The following is a 9,685-nucleotide window of genomic DNA, read 5'->3' as shown; positions in this document are numbered from 1 at the left end:
GAGACTTACTGGGGACAGCACTGGCAGGCTTTTAATTTATATCACACTATAGAATTCAAGTATTATTTTGCAGCCAGACATTTCAAGTCTAGAAGTGACAGATCCTTTGTAAAAAACAAACAGGAGAGAGCACGCATCTTCCCAGACATCATGTTTCTCCTCAGGGCATCCTTCAGCCTCCCAGCAGCTGGGCACCTGGCCTGGTTTTCTGTGCCCACCATTCCCTACGTGATCTGTGGGTCACCTAGACCTCTCCTTCATCTCCAGTCTCTGGTGTGTGGAAGAATGGCTGGAGCAGGTCACGGACAAACGGACAAAGGCAGCTACGTTAGGTTACATTATTAAGAACCAGGCTCACTTAACTGCCACGATTCAGATAGAAAACCTGTATGCAGCATTTTCAGCTGTCTCCAGACCCCTCCGTGTGCTCCAAGCACATGTCTGAAGGGGCAGAGTACATTCAGTGCGCAATATTTTGGAGGTTCCATGATTTTTTTTTTGTTGGTTGTTTCTTCACTGGGACACACGGGTTCCCCCGGGCAGCCCACACCATCTGTACACCCGGGAACAGAGAGACAGGAGACAAATACAGAGTCCCCCAGTGAACACTGAATTTCTTTTAGAAATCCATGTGAGCACACCACAAAGGGAACCCCTTTGTACACCTCTTTTTTTTCATTAGATTGGGCATTACAAGACAGATGCTTAAACACAACGTCCTGGGCTTGCACAGCTAACAGTGGTTTTGCCTGCTACCAGCACCCACCCACTGTACCAGGGGACAAAGGTTCTCCCAGCCAGGGTCACCTTGGTCAAACACAGATGTATATTTACCTGCCTGCTGTTATTCCCATCACAGCACGAGCTAAAAATCGCACTAGATCACGAAATCAGGACTTTTCTCTCTGATCCCAGGAATAAAGAACGTTTTCCTACCAAGCAGCCTTAGCAATAAATAAGCCCAGCGGCACGGTGCTGACTCAGCACAGGGCTCCCCACTCATCAACACGTCCCCCATCAAACCCCTCCAAGAGAGCACAGCCAGCTTCGTGTTTGTCCAAAACAACTTTTCATCCCCGCCCAACAAGACTGAAGGAAAAGGGCAAGGGGAGGAGGAAGAAGGGAAGCTCTCCCCCCAAAAAAGTGGGTTTGCAGCTTTATAAAAGAGGAATGAAAAGATTTCCTTAGCCTCAGCCCGATAAACTGTGGCTCTGCCAGTGGCTTTTCAGAGCAGATGTAACGTTTTAGCCAAACGTGATTGTTTGTGAAAGAAATAATTCTGATCAAAACCCGAAATTGCAGCCAGCAGAAGCGCTGCTCTTCGTCACATTAATCCGGCCTGACGGGGAGCGGCGAGCGGAGATTCCTACTGCGAGAGGAGCAGACGCGAAAGGTCAGCGCTGGCCCGCGACTTCAAAACCCTTAACGTGTAAAACAGCGTGCATTAAAGCCCGAAACGGCTCACCGCGGGATTAACGGACGTCCGCTAAGTGGGTTGGATGTGCTTTTGGCAAGTAATGGTTAATGTTTCAATAGGGGCGTTGTAGACTTATTTTAGTTTATTCTGCCAGCCAGAGTCCAGTTCTCCTTTCAGTCGCGGAGGATAACATCCGAGAGCGTCCCTCTACTCCACGGGAGTATGAGAAAGCGAAAGCTGCTGGCGGGAAAGGGAATTAAAGGTTTGAAAACACAGTCAGGCGTTATTCCAAAACCAAGAGGATGCAAAAGGTTAAACAACCAAGACAGAGAGATGTGCTGCTTGCATTTAATCAGCATCTTTGCCCCCGTAAAAATAAATTTTAATGCACAAGAGAGTTGCAATGCACCAGGTCTCCTTAACTGGAAAGGTAAAAACCATTCTGAGTGACCATCATACGCGGCAAAGGCGGCATCAGTCTTACGTGCATCTTCCCAAAGGAAGGTGTCCAACTGAGTTAAAACTCGTGACATTTTCCAAAGGTGGTTTAACAAGGAAAGAGTCCAAATTTTACTTAAAAACGAAGCTGACCTGCTCACATTCGCTCTTTTGGTATGGATGTACAGCAGCCCAGCCCTCACAGCTAAGACATTTGTTCTGTTTCATTCAAACAGAGCATCACTCAATCTGTGCAGGCAAAGGGAGAAACATTTCTTCTACTCCAGAGCTACGAGACAGCTTGTGAAATCCAAAAGGCATTTTGACAAATAATTTCTTTCGCACTTTCATATCAATGTATGCAACAAGCATACGGCAAATGTTATAATCGTTTTCACTTGAGTGATAATAAATCCATCGTTTAAAGCATTTGTATGAGAGCCAAGTGGAGAGCAGCCCAGAGGTCAGCTGGGCAGATTTAAGCAGCGGGCTGCTTAAAGGGAGGTACAACAGGTCTGCTCGGTGGGGCAAACTCAGCAGTTAGAAATGCAACCACCCCCAATAATTATAAACAATAAAGTAATGGTTTATTCTAAGGAGAAATACGACTTAGATCATCAAGAAAATGTGCATGCCTAATTACACTTGAATCACAGGAAAATTAAAATGATGCAACTTCTACGACACCTGGGACGGGACATCTTGTATCTCACCTCTGCTAGAGATGAAGGACACACGCCCACCCGGAGCCTTCAATTTAAACGTGATTAATTGTATTCAAATATGATTAATGTTGTGACATTTTAAATCATCCTGATACTGGGGGTACCGCCACGAGCAGATGGGAGGCGAGGGCGGTGGGGTCTGTACACACAGTCCCTGGACAGAGAGGAGATAAGATACCCCACAGAACGGTGAGCACTCATGCCACGACTTTCTCATATGGATTACGACTGAAGCTGTAATGAAGGGACTGAAGGACAACACGGCACAGACATACAAGGAAAGGCTAAATTGTGAAGGACTTTAAAAGACCCAAGAGGCTGCTGATGCGCTGAGTCATCAGCTAAGGCATCAGAAAAACGTTGCCTAGTGCAAAACTTTGGTCTGAAAACATCCTGGAGCACTGGCTGATTTACGTATGGTTTTGTACCACACCAGCCACACTGGCCACTGGAAGAAAATAAGTATTTCCCAACCTCCAGCACCAAGGACTTAATTCCTGCCGAGACACAATCCAATTACACCTTTCCACCACTACAGACATCCTAGCTTTGCAGAATTTCCCACTGTGGGCTGCCAGGTTAACTGGAAGCATCGCTGGGAACAGGACACACTGACCAGGGCACCAGTGTCATCTCCTCCAAGGCCAGGGAAGGAAACTCACAAGTTTTCAAGCAAACCATCTCCCCAGAACTTCTTCTATTTCACCCCAACGCACAGCTTCCTGCCTTCCGCGGGCAGTGCCAGGCAGGAGGGACCATGTCCAGGTCCCACAGCTGCACCCCGACCCTCCGACTCAGGGGTGAGGGTGTTATTCACTCAGCCACTCACCAGAATAGACCCAAGGAAGGTGTGAGCACCGAGAAACCATGTATTTTTACTACGCTCCGCTTCGAGACGCTTGAGCCAGTTCATTCGCTCTGCTTCAGCCTGCGGGTTAGCCTCCCGAAAATGCCACTATCAGTTTCTAATAAAGGAAAATGTCAGCACGCAGATACGCCAGAAATTCATTATTTTCAAGACACAAAGATTTTCTCAACTCCGTAAATCCACTCATAAATAATTATGATTTATGGTACATCAGTTATTGCGTTCATAAACGCGGGGAAGTTAGTGAACACCATAACTACCAAAAGAAATACCTTCATAAGTCTGCAGGTGCACAAATCACAGCACATGGAGAGGACTCAAAGGACAATGGATAACAAAGCGGTTTCGGAAAGACTATATGAAACCCAGCACCTACCTAAGTGGATAAAAATAATCATTTCTTTCAGTCGACAGGCAATGTAATGCAAGACTCTAGCAGAGGGAGGGACCGATACCACGTTAAAAAGAGCAATTCCCCTCCAAAATGAACGCAAACAGGTTCGTCGTTTGATTAGCAGAAGGGAGGGTCGGGGCTGAGGCTGCTCAGGCGTTGAGGTTAAACACAACTGACATAAACTGCACCTGAATCCAATCAGTCCCTGGGCTCCGAGAAGATTCACACGCGAGGACTAAATTTGTCACAAATGGCTTGGTTTCCGATCCTCCTGTAGCCAACTTGCTTTCTTCTGACCCCCATTTAACAAATCAACTTAATGGGCACTGGGAGTGCTATAAAACTTAACAATGGAGTGATTTTAACTTTTAAAATATAGTTATGAAGCAAAATGTTGGAGAGCTCCTTCAATACTGGAAATCAAATTAAACCTAGACATTTTTTAACAGTCTTGACAGATATAATCCTAGTTACCATGTAAATTTATGGTAAGCTGCTGTGATATTAGCCACAGGTGCTACTTTTAATATATGGCCCGCATCTGGCTGGGAATAAAATTTCTCCGAGGACTGAAAATGACCTCACTATCAGACAATGGAGAAGAAAAAAAAAAAAAACCACAACCCACAAGGCCGCTGTGGCATATAAAAAGCTGAAGATGTGGTCCACGACCGAATATTTAATGTGAAATTCATTTTACTTCTGTAGGTTAAAGGATATTATGTTTTCAATGCGTAAAAGGCGTGGACGTCGTTCAAACATCCAAAAGATTAAGTACATAAAGCGGCAATGAAATACGCCGCCGCCGTGTACAAACCCACATTTTCCAATCTTTGCTCAGGGCAGAAGCCAAAGCAACGCATCAGGAGTGGCAAAAGGAAGCATCGACGCAGGTGACATTACAGGGGCTGACCCCAAGTACCACCACCACAACAGAGAGAGGATATTCATGGCCTATCCCACCAAACTTGTTCGGATGTGTAACTGGGACAATGCACCCAGGGTGTAAGGGGGCAAATCTGAGTGTGTCCCCCTGCAGCTAAGGGTAAATAACTGGCATTTCAACGAGGGGGAAAAAAGCCATGCTCTGATTTCTTTTTCTCCTGGATTTCAAGCAAAAAAGCTAGAAAATTTGGAAAGTAAATGCAAAGTGAGACTAATCCTTTATCCGAGTGTTCTAGATTTTTTGCACATCATTAAATAAGTTCTCAAACCCCCAATCTGTCAATTGCAATGACAACATCATTAAATAAGTTCTCAACCCCCCAATTGCAACGACACACACATGCTTCTACCCTCATCGTGCACCCTCCTCCAAAGCATCTCCTGACCGTCCCCTCCGCTCAGGCTCATCTTTCACTGGTGTCCTGTAGCCCCAAAACACAAAACGTATTTCAAATAGTTTGTAAAACTCTTAAGAGCATTTGATTTCCTGTCATTTTATAAAATGACGTTAGAGGTCTTATGGAGACTTCCTACATGATTTTTTTTTTTTTAAAAAGAACCCCAACCTTAATTAAAAACTTACCCTATAAAAGAAAGCAGCTGTAAACACTGAACCTGACCATCAGCAACCATGCCCACCTTTGTAATTTCCTAACTGCATTTTCTGCCTCTGCGTGATTACCTAAGGAAATGCAATCACACAGGCAGTTGCCCCTTAAACCCTCTGGTCAAATCCAACCAACTTTGACAAGAGACATGAAAATCTCGAAGTTAAGATGTTCCTGCAAATTTGGTGAAAACGAGCAGCTGGGTAAAGGACGCAAACCAAGGGCTCAGCACCCATCACCCACAGCCCTTCGCAGATGCCTGCCCAGCCGGGACAGGGCTTGAGACAGATCTGGGGAAATTCAGATTTTTACACAAGATCTGTCTGCTTTGGGATCACCCTTCCTGAGGTGTGCTGACCCAAACCGTTGAGAAAATCCCAGGAAATGCCCCAGATACAAGCCAGGACATCGAGTTCCTCAGCAACCCTTCCCTCCCTCAATGACCAACTTGTAGCAATAGTCCCAACGCTTCTGCGGCTTCCTTTCTGAGTTTGCAGAACAATAACTGGGACAAGTTACCTGCACAGTCTGGAGGCATAAATTAAATTCCTATCCCAATTCCAAATTTTGCTGGGGCAGATGAGAAGCAGAGCGTTTCTTCCACAGCTAGAAGAGAAACTTCTTGTTTCGGTAGTGCAAAGACACAGATGGACAAGAGCGTGCCTTCTTGATGCTGCACAGTCGCCCAAAAGCCTTGCTAGCTGCTTTTCTCTTCCCTGCAGACAGGGCAAAGCCCTGAATAAGCTCTCTGATGTGGCTGTGAGGTTTAGGGATGCTCACCAGTACCCAGACGTGTTGCCATGGAGTGGTCCGAGCCAACCCGCTCTCCAAGACCTCGCCCATGGCCTGAGGTTGTCACCAAGCACACACTCCCCTGGGAAAGCTCCTCAACCAGGGAGCTCTTGAGCAAGTGCACCCAAGTGAGGGTCCTGGGGGTAGACAACTCCCGATTTTTACTCATCACTGCCTACCCGCTGTTCGACGGTGGCAATAACACGTAGCAACTGCAAGGCGTGAGGAGGAACGGCTGAGTTGGTGTGAGCAGCACAGCTCTTCCAGGCAAGGTGATCTCCTCCACAAGCTGAGTTGCATTTTTCATCACCCTGCTGGTGTGTTTTGTGTTTTATGCAAGACTCAGAACACCCACCCAACCAGGAGCCTGTCTCACGCCGAAGGCGAAGGGAACACAGAGCAGCACCCAGCACTAACGCTGCCCAGTCCAAGGTGCTAGGGGAGACTTTTTAGAAGGGCCTGTAGTGTCAGGACAAGGGGTAGCGGGTTTAAACTGAACGAGGAGAGATGTAGTTTGGACATCAGGAAGGAATTCTTCCCGCAGAGGGTGGGGAGGAGTGGGGACAGGTTGCCCAGAGAAGCTGTGGATGCCCCATCCTTGGAAATGACCAAGGCCAGGCTGGATGAGGCTTGGAGCAACCTGGTCTAGTGGAAGGTGTCCCTGCCCGTGGCAGGGGGTGGGACTGGGCGGGCGTTAAGGTCCCTTCAACCCAAACCACTCTGGGATTCCATGCTGGGACCAGTGCTTGGTGGGCACCCACAGCCACACAACTAACAAAGGGCTTCCAACTGGGACCCCAGGCTGGTTTCCAGTTTGTTTCAGAGAACTGTACCTCCAAAGCCCACTTTCATGAAAATGCATCTTCAGACTAACAAACAGCACAGCACTTCCAAGTTCTGGGTTACAAACTAACTCCATAAGCCAGAATTGTCATTAGCTTGTCAGCCTTACAAAGGCAGCCCATTGCTGATCGCTTTTAACCGAGCTAATCTCAGCCTGAAAGCTTCAGGAATCTAAATAACTCTTGTTTCACAGAAGTTTCATTTCATTCTCATGCTGAAAATAATACACATAAACCAAGCTCATGTCTACACATTTGCACGACTTTATAATAAAAGTTGTGTTTATATTCTTAACATCTGTTGACATACACAGACTTTGTAAACCTGGCAGAGATTTTAAAGCCACAGAATTTTCCATGCATCATGAACATTATCTGCGAGAAGCAATAAAAAAAGCAATGAATACATTAATCATACCAATATCATCTGCAAAACATAAATCTGAAATACCTTTCATGTCAGCTCAACTATTTTTTTTTTTAAACACCTGATTTTATGCCATCTGTGAAAGGGCAGGAGGAAGATGACCAAGGAAATTATATTTCTCAGTCCTTTGACTTTACGAAACACTCGCACTTTAAATACTATAAACCGAGTATTTATTACATGAAACGAAAGAAGTTGTACCTACAAATTCAATTCTTTTTCATTGCAGGACTAAATTCACCCGAAGTACAACACGGTATCACTCTGCTTTTGTCACTTGTTCCCTAGGTTGTAACAAGCACAATATTTACTACTAGTCAATAATAGTCAATTTACTACTACTACAAGCACACACACATAATTTTAATTTACTTTGAGCTTTAATTTATCGAGACACAAATACTTGCTCTGCAATACCAGCTCTGAGCATCCCCTTGGGATCTGCAGGTTGAGCCCTTTCCTGGACCACGGTAGGACCGGCCTCTGCCCCTGCAGCTGGAAATGAGGACACCGTCGGCAGTCCATAAAAACAGCAGGGGAAATTCTGCCCTCAGATATTCACACGTAACCTGGATCCGACCAGAGCTGCAGAGAGGACCAGCCCCCCAGTTGGTTCTCTGGGCTGGGCACAGAAAGTCCAGTTTTCAAGCCAATTCCCAGCCTTTGCTCTCATTTCTGCTGTACACGTCACCCATGAAGGACAACCAAGAACGGGAGAGACGGTACCAGTACCTCCCAAACAATTCAAGCAGCAATCTTTTTTGAGTACCCTTTCTAAGATGACATATACTAGAAGTATAAATCATCATTTACTAATGAGCAGATTAAAATATACTCAACTGCCTACACCAGTATGTGCTTTGTCAAGCTTCAAATTAGGAAGACACACAGATACGTACTGATGTTGTGGGTTATTCTATTGTGTAGGTTTATCTTACAACCTTGCCACCTTTTGCCCAAACAATGGGTTTCTAGATACCTGCTGTTGGGGGCACACTGATGTCCAAAATCTGTTCTTGTGAGTTTGAGATGTGGCTCAGGATCCTGACTTCAAATAAAAATCCAGCGAGGTCTAACCAGCAGCCTGCTGTGCTGAAGACACTGTGAGATCGGCTACTATGATTCATTCAAGATATACTAGAACTTTGTTTTAGTCTTCAGAAGGCGAAATGTGTCATATTTTCCCCACCTCATATGCCAAAAGTTTCTGTTCTTTTATTTACCTATTTTTCTCAAGTTTTTCCCTGACAAAAATGAACCCCGCTGCCCACCAGTTACCTATTTCCAGCATTTATGAGTGCTAGTAATGAAAAAAGATAAATCAGGATCAAATATTATTTGTCTAATCCCATAGTACTGACCCTGACCTTAATACTATAATCAAGAAATAGTAGTATTAGAACAAATCTACGTAACAAATACAAAACTGAATTAATTTATGCCACCTAATGAGACAGCAATCTGCTGAGGCCAACTCAAGAGGGTTTGGCCCCACAAGGATACTCACAGGTTTCTGAACATAAATATTTTCCCATCAGGACTGTGTGGAAATTAAGACAATTACATTTCCTTTATATTAAAAGCAGTGTATAACAATAATTACCTGATTAAAATTTTTGAAATTGAACTCTTTGTAGATGGCATCTCTTTCGTCTAACTGAGACCAGCCCGAAGCTTTGAGATCAAGTAAAACTTGGCTCCTCTCCTCTGTCGTCAACCAGTGAGACTGAGAAGACTATTGAGGAAAACAAAATAGAAACACGACGTGAGTGAGGCTGAGGTTCTCTTTGTAAGAAAACCACACAATGAAATTGTGGTTACATGCTGTAGAAGCGTAAAGAGGTGGAAAATTCACTGTCCAGCTTCCTCCTGTTTGTCACTTCACAGACTAGCATAAGTTAAAGCAGCCAAGAAACACCATTTCTGTCCAGTCAATTATGCTCAGGTAAATGCTTCTGTACAAAACTAGCAAAGAGTGAAAAGCTCTTGCACGGGGATGAACAGGGTCACCAGCATACCTGTACCCATCCCGTGTTCATCTCAATTACCCAGAGGCTGTAACAACTGAACTAATTTTCCAAACGTTCCGTTCTGCCACTTAAATAAAAGATTATTTACACTGTATGCTAAATGTACAGTTAAAAGGCTGAAAGGGGTATCAGGTTAATAACTGTAGGTTAAAAGACAGAAGCAAAACACGGGATTGTATTTTACATAACTTGTATGTTG

General features: G+C 44.9%; 1 protein-coding gene across 1 annotated transcript in view; it reads right to left on the bottom strand.

Annotated features, from left to right (window-relative positions):
- LOC104509887 (pterin-4-alpha-carbinolamine dehydratase 2) overlaps window positions 1–9,685 on the bottom strand; it is a gene marked incomplete at its 5' end in the record, with an annotated part of 21,886 nt that overhangs the window by 10,831 nt on the left and 1,370 nt on the right. The window contains one exon of the mRNA XM_010151973.1: window positions 9,060–9,191. Coding sequence (XP_010150275.1) covers window positions 9,060–9,191 — 132 coding nt within the window. The remainder of the gene's footprint in view (window positions 1–9,059; window positions 9,192–9,685) is intronic.

Source organism: Eurypyga helias, unplaced genomic scaffold (genome assembly GCF_000690775.1).
Source record: "Eurypyga helias isolate BGI_N326 unplaced genomic scaffold, ASM69077v1 scaffold26145, whole genome shotgun sequence".
NCBI lineage: Eukaryota > Metazoa > Chordata > Aves > Eurypygiformes > Eurypygidae > Eurypyga > Eurypyga helias.
This window is presented reverse-complemented; position numbering and strand designations above follow the sequence as displayed.